The sequence below is a fragment of the Canis lupus genome, chromosome 14 (genome assembly GCF_011100685.1).
Source record: "Canis lupus familiaris isolate Mischka breed German Shepherd chromosome 14, alternate assembly UU_Cfam_GSD_1.0, whole genome shotgun sequence".
Taxonomy (NCBI): domain Eukaryota; kingdom Metazoa; phylum Chordata; class Mammalia; order Carnivora; family Canidae; genus Canis; species Canis lupus.
Genome location: NC_049235.1, coordinates 46,980,167 through 46,999,017, shown reverse-complemented (window position 1 = coordinate 46,999,017; position 18,851 = coordinate 46,980,167). Strand labels below are relative to the sequence as shown.

Genomic DNA, 18,851 nt, shown 5'->3' with positions numbered 1-18,851 from the left:
TATTGATATATATTCAACATGATAGAGCTCAAAGTAATTATGTGGAGTAGAAAGAAGCCAGATTAAAAAAGAAAACATTAAAAAAAAAGAAAACATAAGATATGATTTCACTTTTATACAGTTTAAGAAAATGCAAACTAATCTGTAGGAATAGAAATCATTTCAGTGGTTTCCTTGTTAAAACTTGTTGAGACGGAGGCCAGGAAGCACGAGGTAACTTTGGTCAGCGTTAGGTGTGTTATCTTCCCTGTGGGGGTGGTGTCACTGGTCACAGAAGCTCAAACTGTACACTTCAAATATGTACCACTTATTGTATATTAATTATAACTCAATTTAGCTTTTCTTTTTTTAAGAGCCCTGGGTGACTCATGTGGATTTGGGACATCTGTGAGAGTCAAGACAAAGTGGGAAATCATTATTCCAGCTCCTCAAGTCCCTGGTTCCGTCATACAGAGATGACCTATTCTAGGCAATTTTCTGTTCTGAAACTGGAACATTCCAGAAATCTTATGCATATACAGACATACATAGTCCTTGTTTTAAATTCACAAATGGAAGCATACTATTTGTGTATGTATCTTCTGTACTTAACTTTTTTTCACTTCTTAAAGTTCGTTCCATATCAAATATGGAATGGTTTCACTTTTAGTTTTGTTTTGTTTTGTTTTGGAATGGTTTCACTTTTTAAGACAGCTGTATATTAATCTTTTAGATAAAGATCCCAATCCTTTTGACTACATGAAGTTGGTAGTCTTATTTTAAAACGTTTTGGGAACAGAGAGAGACGTAACTTGAATAGTTGCTACAATTAATTTTTCTTCTAGGCTTACCCTTAAGTCCTCATTTGCAAGCTGCATAATATGACAAAATGCTTTCATTTCTGTGAGTATACAAGTTTTCTAGAATGCCAAATTCACTATGTTAGTATTTTTTGGGCAGTAAAGTTTGTATATTTATGTGAAATGTTGACAAGTGTTACATTTTGAAAAGTTATGATGACATTTTATTTGCTTTCCTTGTCCCCTCAATGTGAAATTTGGTGTTTGATTTGTTCTTCATTCAACACAGGTTTCCTATAATTTTCAGTCTTAAAGCAACAGGAATCTCAAAGTGTACATTATCCAAACTACTCCTATTGTCATATGCTCTGTGCACTTGCTAGGTTTACTAGTGAACATGGAGTCTTTTTATGACTAACGATATTCTGAACTTCTGGCCAACATTTCATCTGATGTTGAGTAAGTGTAGTTTGTATCAGTCAAGTATTTGTTTTATGTTCGTTAGCCGATGAAGTCAGAAGAATCATTGTAGCTTCTCAGGACATTCATTCAGTCATTTTTTCAAATCATTAAACTCTACATTCTATAGTCTGCTCCATAGCTCCTTGTTCACCGCTTTGTCCTCCACGTTGCAGGGTTTCCAGGGATTGTCCCTATCCTATCCAGTTGTGTTTGCTTGTATTTCAATGCCTGAGGTCACGTTTCCAAGGAGTCTACGGTGGCAGAAATGTACATGTTTTGAAAGTCGTCTTTTCCTGAAGTGTGGGGCTCTTCGGGCTGAGAAAATGGTTTTACTGACTAGTAATTTATCTTTCAGGCCCATCTCCATCGCCAAGTACATTTTAGTTAATTTAGAATGTGTCATTCTCTGACCTAGGGAAAGTGTGGAGAGCCTGATCCAGAAGCATTCCTATGCCCGCTCACCCATCCGTACCTATGGAGGAGAAGAGGATGTGCTGGGGGAGGAGGTTCAGACAACACAGAATCGAGGTAAGACAGCTTCTGGGCTATATGAAGTGCTGGGAGCAAGAGCACCCTGAGCAAGAAAGAGGAAGGTAGGTGATGAAACTTCTAGTCCTCAGGGTGCAGTCTGCCCCAGAAGTATTTTAGGAGTCTCTTGAGGAAGGGACAGCCCCTGCGGCTGATTTTCATACAGCTCTTTTTTTTATTAATTATTTAATTTAATTTAATTTAATTTAATTTAATTTAATTTAACAATTCTTTAAAAGATTTTATTTATTTATTCATGAGACACACACACACACACACACACACACACACAGAGGCAGTGACATAGGCAGAGGAAGAAGCAGACTCCATGCAGGGAGCCCAATGTGGGCCTTGATCCCAGGACTCCAGGATCACGCCCTGGGTGGAAGGCAGACGCTTAAATGCTGAGCCACCTAGGCGTCCCTATTATTTTATTTTTTGAATTTTTTTGCCTCTGGGTCTTAAGTGATTATTCTGCGTGATGGCTTCCTGTGAATGGTTTTCTAGTGAAAGGACATCAAGCCTCTGAGTTAGGGCTCAGGAGTTACTTCTCCATGATCTACCACCAAAAAGCTGTTGGACTTTGGGGGCGGTCCTTTAAGTCTTTCTGAACCTCAATTTTGTAATCTGAAATCAGGGACTGTACTTATCCCCTTATAAGATAGTTCAGGAATATCTTATTAGGATCAATGGCTAAAATGGAAAACACTTTTAAAAAGAAGACTTTTTCCAGTGAAGGGTATTATATATAGGCAGGGGCCCCAGTGGTGACAGTAGGGGAGAACTGAAAAGTTCCTCTGTCCCAGAGGCTCACAGAGGAGCCCTCTGTACCTGGGAGTCCAGAGGGTGCCTAACCCTGGGCACAGGGATGTTTGTGTGGGGAGAGGGCCCTCTGTCATATTTTTATATCCTTTGTATAGAATAGCATAGCCTGTCAAATTATAGGACATTTCTTATAACTAAGTCCAAATGAGCTACTAGTAATTAATTATACAGTTGGAAAATTCAGTGTCAACTTCTGTTTAAACTCGTGGATATGTACGAAAAGCTTATTACTCTTGCAACTTGTCAAAAATTTAATAAAAGAATTATGGAAGCTAGAAAAAAAAAACACTCTTGTGGATTTCCACAGTGCCCTTAGAAACCAAGTAACTTTGTTGAGGCTTATATGTCCAGCCTTCCTTGCAGGGATGTTGTAGAGGTTAGGATAGATAGATACTAGCTATTTGGAGTTCCTTTAGTGGGAATCCAGTTTTTTTTTTTTTTAGGCAAATTTATAAACTATTGATTAAGCATAAAAAAATGCAAGAAAAGTAAATGATTAAATATTAATGCAGACCACACGTTCTTAATAGTGATATTAAATTTAATTTAAGCTATAAGGAATATAAATATTGTTAGAATAATTGAAAATAGGTTCCTGTTTTAGATGGTAAAATGTTGCAAAAATTTAGAGCAACCTTACCTACATATTTAAAATTACATTCTCCCAAAGCAACTTTATAAAAATAATTTACAACTTCTCTTTTTTCAATTTGCAGAACTAGGACACAATATTGATGATTTTATAATCAGTGAGAGTAAACTGTAAAACTGGAATCACCTATGAATCCATAAATTTTTGCCTGGAACCATGATTCCCTCAACTTTCTCTTTTTTAAGTTTATTTTTATTTTTTATATGTATATTTTTTATTGGAGTTTGATTTGCCAACATATAGTATAAAACCCAGTGCTCATCCCATCAGTGCCCCCTTCAGTGCCTATCACCCAGTCACTCCATCCCCCCACGCACCTCCCTTTCCACTACCCCTTGTTCGTTTCCCAGAGTTAGGAGTCTCTCATGTTTCATCACCCTCTCTGATTTTTCCCACTCATTTTCTCTCCTTTCCCCTATAATCCCTTTTGCTATTTTTTATAGGGAATCCAGTTATTACTCTCAGTCAGGGTACTAGTGTTTTGGCCATTCTCTGGGGGTATGTAGGCCATCGAATGAGCTAAGTCTTTTTCTATTTAGTAAATTCTCTCTTCCATATATGGTACAAATGATATCTGGAAAGGTTGACATGCTATCTTTTTAAATTGTCAATCTATTATATATTTTAAAAAATAAATCAGTCCTTACAGATAATGTAATTCTTGATTTGCACACTGAAATAGTTTCTAGTCTAATGAGTTGTTTTTCCTTTCAGGGTCAGCCTTTACAACGTCTGATAATTTGTCTCTCAGCTCCTGGGTATCATCTTCATCCAGTTTTCCTGGCTTTCAGCACCCCCAGTCCCTGACTGCTCTTGGCACCAGCACAGCATCCATAGCAACACCCATTCCTCACCCTATCCAGGGTTCATTGCCACCATATAGCCGACTTGGGATGCCTCTGACACCATCGGCCATTGCCAGCTCCATGCAGGGTAGTGGCCCGACGTTCCCCTCATTCCACATGCCCCGGTACCATCACTACTTCCAGCAGGGTCCCCTATGCTGCTATCCAAGGACTGCGCCATTCCTCTGCTGTGATGACACCATTTGTATGACTTCTAAACCTAGGAAAATCCAGATCCAGAATGTGCAAATGGGTATGGAAATATGGGACAGGGTTGGGTGGGTGGGATGTGGGATGTGTTGGAGCAGGAGCTCTCCAGGAGACATGGGACCTATTAAAGAGGAGAGCTGGACTCACAATAGAACCTACCGCTGAGGGAGTGCACCACAGACCAGGAGTCATGTCTAGTTTGGGGACAGCTCTTGGGTTCGAGAGAGAATCAGTATAAAGTTCTTAGCCAGCCTAAGTCCTGCAACCAATAGGATACTAACTTGCCCAGGAAATTGAATAACACAAAGCAGATGAATTTTAAGGTGCATTATACCTAGCGGTTAAAAATGCTGTGTCAATGCAGTAATGTATAAAATCAACATGTAGAGGTTTTCTTTCTGCTTTCCACAGGTTAAAAGAATCTTCAAAGAGGCAATATATATAACATACCAACTGTAATGCATAATGACTAACTTAAGTCCATTTCTCTCTGTAGAAAATGAGAGCCAATAGAGAAATATTTGTAGTGCTGTAGCTTAAGCATGTTTAGTTTTTCCTTTGTATTAGTTTGCTGAGGAAGGGGCTGAGATGATGCTAAAGCATCCTATTTTGTGGATGAATAGGCGGTAATGACTTTCCAAAGTTCTTTTTGTGATACTGAAGGGCCAGTACCTGACAAGCTCTGTTTCCCAGTCTTCTTCTTTCTTCCTAATTTTCTTTTTCACAATTACTTGCCATTTATGTAGGAAAAACTTTCTAGATACAGTTTTGAAGCCAGAGGCTCTATGTGTTACGTGGTGAAACAGAGGTTTTATTTTTTTGGGCTGCATTCTAAGTGCACTATGACTGACTTGCTGAGGAACACTTCTCAAGCTTCTCGGTGATGACACAGGGGACTTTCTCTCAGTCTGCAATAACAAGACAGCTGCCCTGTTCTGAAAGGAATTTCTCTGCCAGGGATACCAAAGACCCTTTCATTTTTACTTCAGCTTTGGGAGACCTTTTGGATGGTAAAATGCCCTGGGCCAAATTCTCATTTTTGATAAATCTGCTTTGTTATTAGATTAGCTGTTACCTCTCACTGATTGACAAGGATTCGTGAATGACATTCTGAATGCCCACATAGCCACCATTTAATATATGCTCACAAGGAGTTATGTGTTCTTCTTTTACTGTTCCATTCGGTGACTCCTTTACTATTTTTCTAGTCCATTATCTAAAATCCTGTGTCAACTCAGTGACCCCCTGACTGAAACACTGGCAGTGCTTGCTTTATTGTAAATGAGTCTAAAGCATTTATCCTCTTTATTTTGTGTCCTTAATGTCTTCTTAAGCCTTCCTTTAGTGTCTAGTAATTAATGATATTTTAGTGATATATAATCTCTATATTTGGGGGGGGGCAACATATATCTAAGCATTGACAGTCAGGGTAGTATGTTTGGCATTTTGCAACAGTTTGTGTCCCTAACAACAGAAATTTAGTAAAGTTTGTAGTCCTTCAACATTAAAATATAATATGTTCTAGCTATAAGATATAACCTGTCTTCTTTACAAAGTTCCCCAAAACTCTATGTTAGCCTAATTTAAATGTTGTATCTACTTTGTCCTGATGGCAAAAGTATTGAATCTGTTAGAGATGGGAGATGTCACTGCTGAGAGTAGAGGTGGGAGTAAATGCAATATACTTTTCACATCAAACTGCATGGGATTTTATTTGGTTGTTCTGTTAGGCTTTTCCATATCAAATGCCTTTCTGGGGCATTTCTAGTCTATGAGACGAGGCGTAATGGCATAGCCTGTCTGTGTGATGCCATTGTTGTTGGACTTTGCAATTTTTTTCTCCACTGTGTCCCATAGTTTTCGTATGGAGAAGCATCAGCTGTGCTAACCAAGCATCTTGAAGTCCTATGGCAGACACTGTAGGCCAATTTCTAACTTCTTGCACGTTATGCTATAGTATCCACAGGTAGTTTGTTTTCAAACACAGCATAAATAATGTGTTTCTTTAAAAGAGCATCTATGAGTAATGTTTAAATATCCATCTTAGAGCTTAGGATAGGGATTTGTTACTTAATAGCCTGTTGCCAGTGCTCCTCTTAATACGCAATACTGCTGCTTACAGCAGGAATAACAAAACTAGATGCTATTTAACATGATGTTACTCAATATTCTGGTAAATTACTGGTCTACTAAAGTGAATCTGTATCTGAATTTTCTTCTCAATGAGAATGAAAGGATCATTTTAATATTATTCAGACACTTTTCCCAACTGACATGTCTTAAAGTAGGTTTGTATGTTTTTGGTTAAATATGGTTTTACACCAGTATTTTCTGGCTTCAAACCTTGATTTTGTAATTCAGCAATGTAAGACTAAAAATAAGTAGAGTGTTTAGAGAAAAACAAAGACTAAGATACCAAAGCATGCTCTTCGGGAAGAACACCTGAAATTCTAAATTAGATATATTTTTGAAGTACTTGGCATTATTTGAACCAGAAGTAAGAAGCACAGGTACATGGAGCTTAACCTGATCAAAGTTCACCCTAGCCATGAGAACCAAGGCTAGAAATTTACTCTAATCCGAGTCTTTCTAAACTATTCTGGCTCTTGATTCTTACTTAATAATCTCTTTGAGTATTTAAGATTCTAAAGTCAAAAGCCTGTCCTACCAAAAGCAATTGCAAAAACTAGATAGTTGGTGGGAAAGCCAATTGAATGATTAAAGAGCATGAGTGACAGTATATTCAGAAGAAATTCAGGGTTTCCCCCATCAAGGTATATTACAGTATCAGAAAACATGGCTAACGTGCAGTGCTGCTAAAGAGGCCCTTCCAGAACTGGTTTACCTAACCTGAAGGGATTAATTCATATCTTAGTAGGTTCTGCATACCTGATTTGTTTTTAAAACATTTATCAATAATGCTGAATAAGGTCAGTTATTTCTTTTACTTACAACTCTTCCCCCTCCTTTGTCCACTTTTAACAGAATATAGGTAAAGTATATCCACCTCGTGTCAACATTTTATCACAAATTATTAGGTTGCAAGTTCTACATTAATGAATTTAGGTTGCACTGCTGGTCCTTTTGAATTTTTGTTATTCCTAGTAGAGGGGCACAGGATGGGAGGTATTAAAAAGATAATAAGAAAAAACCCCTGTATGGGGCTGTACTATAGGAGTTACATGAACTTGTGGGGTGTTCCAAGATCTCCCCTCCCTCACTCTCATTCATATCTGCCTTTGCACTTCTCCAGCCACAATATCCCTAGACTCCTGTGCAAAAAAAGAAAAAGAACACTCTCCAAAAGCCCAAGAAAAAAGTATTTTTAGAAGAAGAGGATCCCCATTCCCATACTTCCTATGACTTTTTCAGATAGATGTTAGTATATTTAACCATTTCTAAATTTCTTGCTAGTTTTTCAGGCTGTCTTGATAATATTTAGCAGAATTATATCAAAAAAATGAGCTTCAAATAAAATGGATAGAATGACTTTGTCACCCCACTAAGTATGCAGTCAAGCTTACCCATGACTCAGCAACTAAAGTTCAAAAAAATCCAGTTATATAATGTGCAGGGTCACATACTGCAAGAAAAACAATATTTTTACTCAGTTTTACATTGACAAAGTAAGGATACTGTTTTCATTATTAAACATGTATGGAATTGGTAACTGTTACAAACAAAACTGTATTATACCCTAATCTAGAGTAGAAAAAATAAAGCACTGGACAGAAAAGATTATCAGCTGGCTCCTTTAGACAGCTTGGTAGAGGATGGATTTTACATGTTTTTATATTATTTCAGAATGCAAGGACATAATAAGCAATGGGAAGATACAAATTCTTAAACCTTTAGAAAATATAAAATAATTTCTTCACTGATACTCCATGCCAGTTATAAAATATCCTAATATTTATCTTTTTTTAGCATGCTTAAATATGCAAACGTTCATTTATAAATATTTGATAGGCAGATAATCCATAAGTATTTTCTGGCCCTTCTTTCTCTATCTCTCCCTCAATTCCAATCCCCTCCCCTGATAATAATACAATTAAAAGATTGGTAAAATAATACATCTGGACAAAAAATACAATTTGTTGTATTTTACTTCTGATACATTAAAATGTGTATTTAGTTTTTTTCCTTATTTTCAGAAACCTAAAAGAACGTCTTTTATTTCCAAAAGGATAAAATTGGATATAGCCTCTTTAGTAGACTCTATCACAGTTCTATTGTTTGCTGTGTTCATTTGCTTAATGAATTGCGTGAGAACAGTCACTGTAATGAAGTGTGTGTGTTGGGGGTGGGGGGAAGGGCATGGGAAATGTTTTATGAAAAAAGAAGTTATAAGCCTAATACTATGAAGTAACATCTAATGAAGTTCTTTTTAAGTGCAATATATTTATTTCTGCTAGAAATGTATTATCGACATTATGTAATATTTGAAGCATTACATGTTATTTGTAAACAGCTTAAAATTATATAATACCCAAAATTGTACAGAAGTACAAATGTGTGGATATTAATTTCTTTCATTAAAAATGGTGTGTTTTGATATATATGCACACATTTACACCTTTCATTATCTTACACACTTGCTTTGTGAATTTTGGTACCTGTTTGTTCACCTGAAAAAAAAGGATTAGGTAAGATTAGAGGTCATAGCTGGGCACCCCAGCACCCCTAGACACTGCTAACGGGATTACTGTACAGAGTCTGGTTTTGTCTTTAATTGTATTTGGAAGCCTCTAGAGAAGACATTGCTCTCAAGTCCCCACAAGTTCGCATTTTCCTACACCTGTCCCTTTCACTCATTTACTCCACCCGATGAACTCTTAGAATCATGGGACTTTTCACCTCTCTGCACAGAATGATACTGAAGACTCCATAAAGCTTAAAGAACTACCTCTCTTTCCAGCCCTGAACTCTTGGATGTACTGTAATGATATTACACAAGGCAGGCTAATACAAAATAAGATTAGCCAAATTCAGTCTTAATCCTTCCACATGACAGTCCTTCAGAATATATGACGTTATCATACCTTCTGTTTTCAGAAGTTTGCTCCATTATCCTTCATTTTTTGTGCATGCCAAACACCAACCTTTTAAAAACCTTTTATGTGGAATAATCCCAAGCTTACAGAAAACTTGCAAGGATAGTATAAAAAAACACTGTATCCTCTTTACCAAGGTTCATCTATTGTTAACTTTGTGCCCCATTTGATTTATCATTTGCATTCACACTGAGGTAATGCATGCACCACTCCTCTACACACATAATATATACAAATTGTGTTCCTCCATTTGAGAGTAAGTTTTACATACCATGCCCCACTATCCCTAAGTCATTCAAAGAGTACTTCCTAAAACCAAGATGACTCCATTAAATAGCTACAGGAGAGTTAGTAACTTGGGGAAATGTAACAGTGGTGAAATACTGTGATCCACCCTGTGTATTCCAATTTTGTCAAATGACCCAGTGATGTCCTTTGTAGCATATTTCTTCCTTCAGTACAGACCCAGTTCAGGATCACATCTTGCCTGCAGTCATCATACTGCTTCAGCCCTTTAAGCAGGTATAGTTCCTCAGCCTTACCGTGACTTTCATGGCGAAAGAGTTCCTGTTTTTCAATGTTATAATTTAGTACTATTCTTAGTTATCCTAATGTTCAAATCACCCCATATTGGTCATCAGGAGCCCCTTAAGGTGGCTCCTCTATCCTTTTGACATGCTCTAATTGTTTTTTGTTGTCTTGCGCTTCAGTTTCCTGGCATAACATGTTTTAGGCTCACCTTGTTCCTTTTCTGGAACCAGCCATTTCTCCAAGGGAGTCTGGATTCTTTTTAGTTGGGGAACTATATTAGAAACCAAAATTTGGGTGCCAGATGTGCTCACTGGGGTATATTTGTCCAGGCCCTCTCAGCCAACAGAATTGGGAATATATATGCAATGTATATAAGCAGTTGTTTGCAGTTGTTCCTTGCCACCCCACCCGACTAAGGGGATATAGTCAAATCACAGGTTTTGCAGTTAACTTAGATCAGTTTCTTTTTTATTCCTCTTGCATGGTTATGTCGCTCATTCACAATACAACTGAGTTCGCTTGTTCAGTTGCTTACAGGCTTTTCTGTTTTTGTTTTTGCTTTTAATAATAAACTTATGTATTTATTTAAGCTCTATGCCCAACATAGGGCTTGAACTCATGACCCCAAGATCAAGTCACATGCTCTACCAACCAAGTCAGCCAGTTGTTTACAACTTAAAGGATTTTTTTCTTTCTCAGTCTTAACTGATTTTTTTTTTTTAAACATATAACAGGAGTGCCTGGGTGGCTCAACAGTTGAGCATCTGCCTTTGGCCCAGGGCGTGATCCCGGAGTCTCAGGGCTGAGTCCCACATCGGGCTTCCTGCATGGAGTCTGCTTCTCCCTCTGCCTGTCTCTCTCATTTCTCTCTCTCTCTCTCTCTCTTTCTCTCTCATGAATAAATAAATAAAATCATTAAAACACATAGAACAGTAACATGCTTCCAACAAAAAACTCATAGAACTAATAAAGTATATCAAGGTTGTGGGATGCAAGATTAAATAAGTAAATTGCTTTCCCATATATCAGCAATGAACAACTGAAATTTGAAATTAAAAATATAACACCATTTATATCAGCACTCAAAATGGGAAAAGAAAATACTGAGGTCTAAACATAAAATATTTATATATTTATATAAGGTATAAGGTATAAGATCTATATGAGAAAAACTACAAAACTCTGATGAAACAATTCAAAGAAGATCTAAATAAATCTAAATAAATAGATACTCCATGTTTGTAGATAGGTAGACTCAATATTGTCAAGATGTGAGTTCTTTTCCACTTGATCTATAGATTCAATATAGGTTCCAATCAAAATCCCAGCAAGTTTGCTGGCTATCAGCTAACTGAATCTAGAGTTTATATGGAAAGGCAAGAGACCTAGAGTAGCCAACAAAATACTGAAGAACAAAGTTGGAGGCTAACAGTACCTGACTTTAAAACTTATTATAGAGCTAAAGTAATAAAGACAGTTTGGTATTGGTGAAATAATAGACAAGTAGATTAACAAACAATAGAGTCCAGAAAATAAACTTTGTACCTTGGCGTTGAGAAAATGGTACACCGTTTTGGAAAACAGCCTGGCAGTTCATCAACAGGTTAAACATAGAGTTACCATTCAGCCCAGGAATTCCATTCCTGGGGATACACCGAGGAGAAATGAAAACATCTGTCCACACAAAAACTTGTGTGTGAATATTCATGGCAGCAGTGGAAACAACCCCAAAGTTCATCAATTGGTGAATATATAAAATTTGGCTTATTTATATAATGGAATATTTAGCTACAGAAAGAAATGAAGTACTGATAAATATTATGACATAGATGAGCCTTGAAAACATGGTAAAAGAAGCCAGACACAAAGAACCACATATTGTATGATTCCATTTTTGTGAAATATCTAGCATGGGTATATTCATAGAGATAGAAGGCAGATTAGTGGTTACCAAGGGGCTAGAAGGAAAGAGGAATGAGAATTATTGCCGATGGAGAAGGGAGTCTCTTTTAGGAGTAGTGGAAACATGGAACTATTAGTGATGGTTGCACAACCTTGTGAATACCTAAAGTGACTGAATTCTATACTTTAAAAGAATGTCTTCTATGATATGTGAATTATAGCTGTTATTTATTTTTTAAGATTATTTATTTATTTATTCATGAGATACACACACAGAGAGAGGGGCAGAGACACAGGCAGAGGGAGAAGCAGGCTCGCTGCAGAAAGCCTGGTGCAGGACTCGATTCCAGGACCCTGGGAGCATGACCTGAGCCAAAGGCAGACTCTCAACCACTAAGCCACCCAGGTGCCCCCTATAGCTGTTATTTTAAAACACTAAAAGCTATGCTGCACATCTTTTATTTCTATTTGTAGTTCCCAACTTGTAACTTTGAGGACTTTCAGGGAAATAAATCTTACACACTTGTGAGTTAAGAGTGGGCATTCTAGAATCTTCTTGCCTCATTTTTTTTTTAATCTGTATAACGAAGATAAATACTACCTATTTGATAGCATTCTATGGCCTTAGGCCCTCTGTTTATGTTAATTTACTTTTACACCCCCCCCCCCCTTTCTTTTCTAGAAAGAACCATAGCTAGTTCTTTGGACTCCCTTGGGGCGGGGGGCAGAAGATGATATAAATAATTCCCTCTCCACGGAGAGCCTTGATAAGGTATTAATTACTTTTAGAGAACATTTGCTACACCTACGCACTTTATATATATTGTCTTATTTAATCTATGCAATGGCTCTCCAAGGTATTTCCATCTGAGGTATGAAAAACCTAAGGTGTAGAGAAATTAAGTGCTCTGGAACCTAGACTGGTGAGAGAGCCAGGATTCAAATCCTGTCTGTACTCATAACTGAGACTGTGCTAGCCCCTCAAATATTTCTAAATTTTAAGAAAATTTTTGAAAGCCTCCATCGCCTTTTACTGAACCCATGGAAATAACCTGGTCAAGAAATATAAAAGCTGCATATCCCAACAAATTTTCTGTTTGTGGATTATATAATTGTCACTGGTGTCTCAAGAAGCTGTTTAGATTATGGCAAAGAGCAGGAGTGAATTTATCTTTTGGGGATAGGCCGATATCTATGTGAAAGCAGGACTCTAAAAGCAAGAGTCTGGTGGTTTTGATGTAAATACTTATACTCATTTAGGGATATTTTTCCTTTTCCCTTATATTCTGATTCCAACTTAGTTTTGCTAGAGGACAGAAGTAATTAGAAAATTGGAACAATGAAGCCCACTATACTGAAAGACTAGACAGCAAGTAGAGTCAGGCAGGAACCAGAGCAAAGGCCAGGGATGGAGTGGAGGCCAGGCTGGGGCTGGGCTGAACACGTTAGATAAAGAGAGATAGGCTTAAGTCATCTGGTTGGCAATGAGGTGTAGCAAATGGGGTATAGGATGGGGATAAACTGTGGGATAGACCGCAGACAGGAAGACCCTCAGGATGGAATCCAAATGCAGCTACACGCAAATGAGGAGAGAAGGGAAACTGGTAAGAAGAGAGTTGGGTACAGAACATTGTATGCCTCAAGAGGCATGTTTCTCCTACTACTTAAGTGTAGGTGCAAATACTAATGAGAATCAAATAAAAAGCTTTAATAATGCTATGTAGTCCATAGTTCTTATTCCACAGTCAGGGAAATAAAAGCTAGAGAAGTAAATTAAATTGTCCAAAACATCCTGGGCCCAGTACAGTGATATTTCTAGATCCTTACGTTGTAATCAAAGTTAAAGCTTAAATCAATCTATTATGGGATATAAAACATAGCACACAGATGCTTTATGTATCATTGCTGTTTTGCTATGTTTTGCATTTAATCTGCCTATACATAAGTCTACAATTCTTGAATACATTCTTCTAAGACTTTTGCTTATTAATAGTGAATATAGTAATTCTTGTAATAGTTACTTTGGTAGTGAATAAAAATAATCTTGGTATATTGGAGTTTGTACATGGAACTATCATCACTGAATTCATGGAAAAATAGGTTTTGGGGGGTGTGGTATATATATATATATGTATGTGGTTGTGTATATATTGGTTAAGACATTTAACAATTACTTAATACTTTTCTGTTCAAATCAGTGTGTATATATTATGCAAGTAGGCAGTCTCCCCATTTAGTGTGGGGGTGGGTGAAGGAATTTTCCCAATTAACTTCCTTCCTTTGAATGAACTATGCCTATATGAAGCTTTTCAAGGTCAAAGAGATCTCATTTCACCTAGTATAGACCTGAGTAACAACTGGCCAGAGTATGGGTGGCAGAAGGAGCTTACTTTTAAAAGGAGAATAAGCCCCTCATGGATACAGAAAGTAGACTATAACTCCTAGGAACTCCAACTAATCACAGGTAAGGAGCCTCACGCAAAGCACAACATTCAGATGCATTTACAGTCAAGCTGTATGCTTCCCTGCAACCTGGTAACTTTCCATTTTCTTCTATGAGAAAGCACTTGCATCCAGCTAGAATTAAAGCAAGATCTATAAAGTAATTCAATAGCAGCAAAAATACTATTGAAAAATGAGCCGATCCAAGGTATGTAATGGTTTTACACCGAAGTAGTTGCTTTATAAAATACACATGTGCAAAAACATTTCTTTTAGTGGAGGCAACTTGCTGAAGAAGGATTTAAAAAGATCTTTTAACTTATAAAAACAGAACAATTAGAAAATAAATAGCCAAAAAAGAAAAAAGAAAGAAAAAGAAAATATAGAAAATACATAGCCACCAAGAAGCATATACATACAGTTACCCTATTTTTTTGGAAATAAAAATAGAGATACATGATTAAATAAATTTTTTTCATCTTTATGAATTTATAGAAGTCCTACAAAAAATAAAAAATAAATCCCCTTTGGTTCACCTTTTTAAAACTTCTTAATTGAAATGAAGAAAATTACTAAATCAAATGGCTCTAAGGAATCTTGGATATGCAGTTCAATTACAGTTGACATAATTGTGAGATCCTAAAAACTTTGCTACCATCTTTGGGACTATCTAATGGTGACAAGATAAAGATACACAATTTGACATCAATCCCAACTCCTTGTACCATCAAAAGGAAAAAAAGTATAAGAAACTGTGAAACAACACAGATAAAAACTCATCTTTTATGAAGAAGAGTATTAAAGTGAAATTAGTATGTTATCAAATTACAGTAGAAAATTTAACTTTTTCAAAATGATATTCACTGAACTACCTCTCTTTCCTGATCCATATAACCAAGCTAGATATAGATGTAACTTAGCTACCCACTTCAATTTATATCTCTGGATTTGTGTAAAATTAAAACGTTTCAATTTCATTAAAAAATCACTTGATTCAATTTACATAGCTATTATTATTTGAAAAACCAAATGTTAGCCATAATGGATATCTTACTTATTTGATATACAAAATATACAACATAATTATTTTTATGTGGAATCGAATTTGGAATTTCCCTACATTTCATATTTAGTAAACTGATTTATTATAAGAACAATGATTTTTTTCTTTTTAAAACTACCTAGTTTAAAAAATTCTGATTTACAAGTCATTATTGCCATCTGCTGGTTACTTTGTTTCATTGCATTTGTTGGGTTACCAATTGCTTTAATAAAAGAGAAAACGGATGAATTTTAGATACAAACTGAATTAGAAATCTCTATGTAAGAGAAATCATTTGCTAAATCACGAGGCATCTTCACTTTAAATAGGAAATAATATGCAAGAATATATTGTATTATATCAAATTATAATGTGTTATTTTCATTGTCAGTTCATCACAGAATAAGTATCAGGCATACTGGTTTAAGTATTGTCATTAATAAGCATGTAGCTAAAATACAACTCAAATAACTGTTCAAAATAACTAGGTAAAATAAGTGACTGCTGTTGGAAGCTGTAGAAAGATGAAAATGTGCCCTGATTGTATTCAACTGAATAAAACTAAGTGCCATGTTTTCCTTCACATATACAAATCTATTCCTCTTCTTAATAAGAAAATACATGATTATTTATGTAGCCATCTCTCAGTTTTTTTAAAGTTAACTAATGAACCTAGAACTCATATTACTGTTTAATAGAACTACATAGAAATACAATTTAATGAAAAAGAATCCAGGTTAGCAAAATATTAATTGTAAGTAATATTTACCAGTACACTTTCAATATGGTCAATCTAAAGCAAGATATAGGAACATTGGTTTTGAAATTAAGCATGTATTTTGTATTTGGTGCTTTAGCATTTTTCAGATGAGAAATATTAGAGTGGCTAAGTTACTAGCTCGAGGTCACACCACAGTAATGTATGAGTCCTCTATGTGAAAGATTTAAAATGTTAATTATGTGTTTACTGTAAGCCAGAGTCATATATATCCTGCTTCTTATATCTTAAACACTATATCATGAGTATTTTTCTGTATTATTGTTCATTCAAATGACTTTAGTCAATTTAAAGATGCTTCACTTCATGAGTGTTCTATAATTTATTATTTGATGTTGAGATTATTTCTAATTTTCACTGATAGAAATAATAATACGATGAAAATTCTTATAAAAATTATTTTTTAAATGGTAAAAGTGACCAGATTTGTGCTTTCAAGGGCTAAGCCAAGGGTAAGAATATGCTTTATTCTGTTCGTACACTGAGTGATCCAAAAGGCAACTAGAAATTCCAGGATGGAAAGAAACAAATTGAACAAAAACTGTAGTATAGGAAAAAGGCAAAATACACTGAAGGGTAGGAAACCAAAATCAGAAAGTTCAGAGCTGTACAGGAAAATGGCACCCCAAATGACATCTGGTCAACATTCCAGTAGCAGCCACTCCTTCCTTCCCACAAAAATACGCATGCCTCATGAAAAATAAAAACATAAAGTGTATGAAATCACTTAAATAATTTATTAACAAGGACCCTTAGATTATCTTTAAAATGTTCAATGACATATAGCTTAAAAGAAACACATCTATTAAAATCACAGAGAGTTGAAGGATAAACAGATTCATCAGGCAATCTTTTTTTTTTTTTTAAGAAGCACACATAGTCATATTAATCTCAGGTAGAGTATAGAGTTCAGGCAACTTGAGATGTCTATAGGAAAATATACATTTCCCAAGTGGACTCAAGAAGAGATAGACAATGTAAACAGATCAACAGTCATGAAGGAAACTGAAAGATAAAACGAAAAATAAAGGTTCCCAAACCAGATATTCTAATATAGACAGAAAGATGCAAATCTACCCCATTCATTATATGAATCTAATATAACTCTGATAAAAAAATTCACAGGGTTCCACTTATTGTTCTCAAAAATATTATAACACATAAAATAAGGTATTTTGAGTTTGCCTATTCATTCAATAACATTTTTTTCAACCACCCATAAATACCTTTTATTTTAAACTCCACATTGGACAATTTATTAGCTGTTAAAACTTGGGCAAATTACCATAACCTTGATTCTCAGTTTTCTAATTTGTACAAAGGTATTGTATGAAGTAAACGAGAAAATATTTAAGCAGCAAACACAGTGCCAGAAATGTAGAAATGCTCTTTGAAAAAAAAACTTACAAAACAACAAATGAATAATAGCACTTATCGAATTTAAATAAGTAACAAGATGAGCACTATGGACAATAGTTGCTTTAGACCTTTAGAGAAGGGGGAACGAATGTGGGCTGGGGCTTGGAAGGTGAAAGGATTCAGATGGGAGGGAGAAACGCATGAAAAAGCCAGGGACTAGGTAATAATAGCTTTCTGGTATGAGTAAAGGGATGGTTATGGAGTTTCAGACTCTGGACCTTACTGAAAATTACTGGAAGAGTTGTGTCTAGAGAAGCGGAAAACTAAAGTTGAAAAGGCAGATTGGGGCAGATTACTGAAGGCACAGATGAGCAAGCCAAGGAGTTTACAATTGCATTTGTGGGGTATGGAACTACGAACATTTTTGAAGGATGTTGTATCAGGAAAATTAATCTGACCATTATAAACCTTAGTTATTAGATGGGGGAGGTGGGGATTAGGGAATTCAATCCGACACAGGAGACAGATGGGAAGGGAAGCGCTGTGGACTCCAGGGGGGCTAGAGGGCGTGGAAGATGTTCATGAACCCTGCCCCTCTTTGCCGGGGGCTATGGCATCATGTTTGGCTCCGCAGTGACTGTTGGGCTAGGTAGGGTCTGGGTTAGGAAGGTGAGAGCCCCGAGCACAAGGACTCTAGGCCCCAGGAAGTCTGTTTTAGCAACACTGTTGGGACACCTACCTCCGCTTGTGAAAATGAAGGGGAACCCTCATTTCTCCTGGAATCTACAGGCCAGGAGGGGGCGCTCCCTCACTACATCACTGGAGGTGAATTACAGACCCGCAACCCAACACTCCTCAACCAGAAAGAATTCCTCAATCACAAGCTCTAACAGGAGATGCACTTTTTACCTCCCACAACCACTTAAGCCCGCAACTCCGCCAATGGGAACTCCTCATCACTCTACACTTTTAAGGTTCTCCAATGGATCTTTGTTCAAAATAACCCCTCTCGACCGTCGCCTTCTCCTAAATTCCTCTCCTTTGTTGTACTGGCCTGTGTTTTTTTAAATTAATTAATTAATTAATTAATGATAGACATAGAGAGAGGCAGAGACACAGGCAGAGGGAAAAGAGGCTCCATGCAGGGAGCCCGACGTGGGACTCGATCCCGAGACTCCAGGATCAGGCCCTGGGCCAAAGGCAGGCGCTAAACCGCTGCGCCACCCAGGGATCCCCTGGCCTGTGGTTTTGCCCACAGCTTGCGCGCCCTGCATTGCCTTTCACTGCTATTCCTAAACAAACCCATGTGGGGTTTTTTTTGGCCTATAAAAAGGAATTTTGATTTCAAGGTCACGTGCTTCCAGAATGGCTGCAATTAATGCTGCCGTCCAAGGGGTAACGCGGTATCGCTCAACCCCAGAGTGCCAACCTGAGGCCCTGGC

General features: G+C 36.7%; 1 protein-coding gene across 1 annotated transcript in view; it reads left to right on the top strand.

The window, feature by feature from the left end:
• TBX20 (T-box transcription factor 20) overlaps window positions 1–4,302 on the top strand; it is a 50,715-nt gene extending 46,413 nt beyond the window's left edge. The window contains 3 exon segments of the mRNA XM_038557325.1: window positions 1,657–1,769; window positions 3,961–4,241; window positions 4,243–4,302. Coding sequence (XP_038413253.1) covers window positions 1,657–1,769; window positions 3,961–4,241; window positions 4,243–4,302 — 454 coding nt within the window.
• Window positions 4,303–18,851: the final 14,549 nt, after the last annotated feature.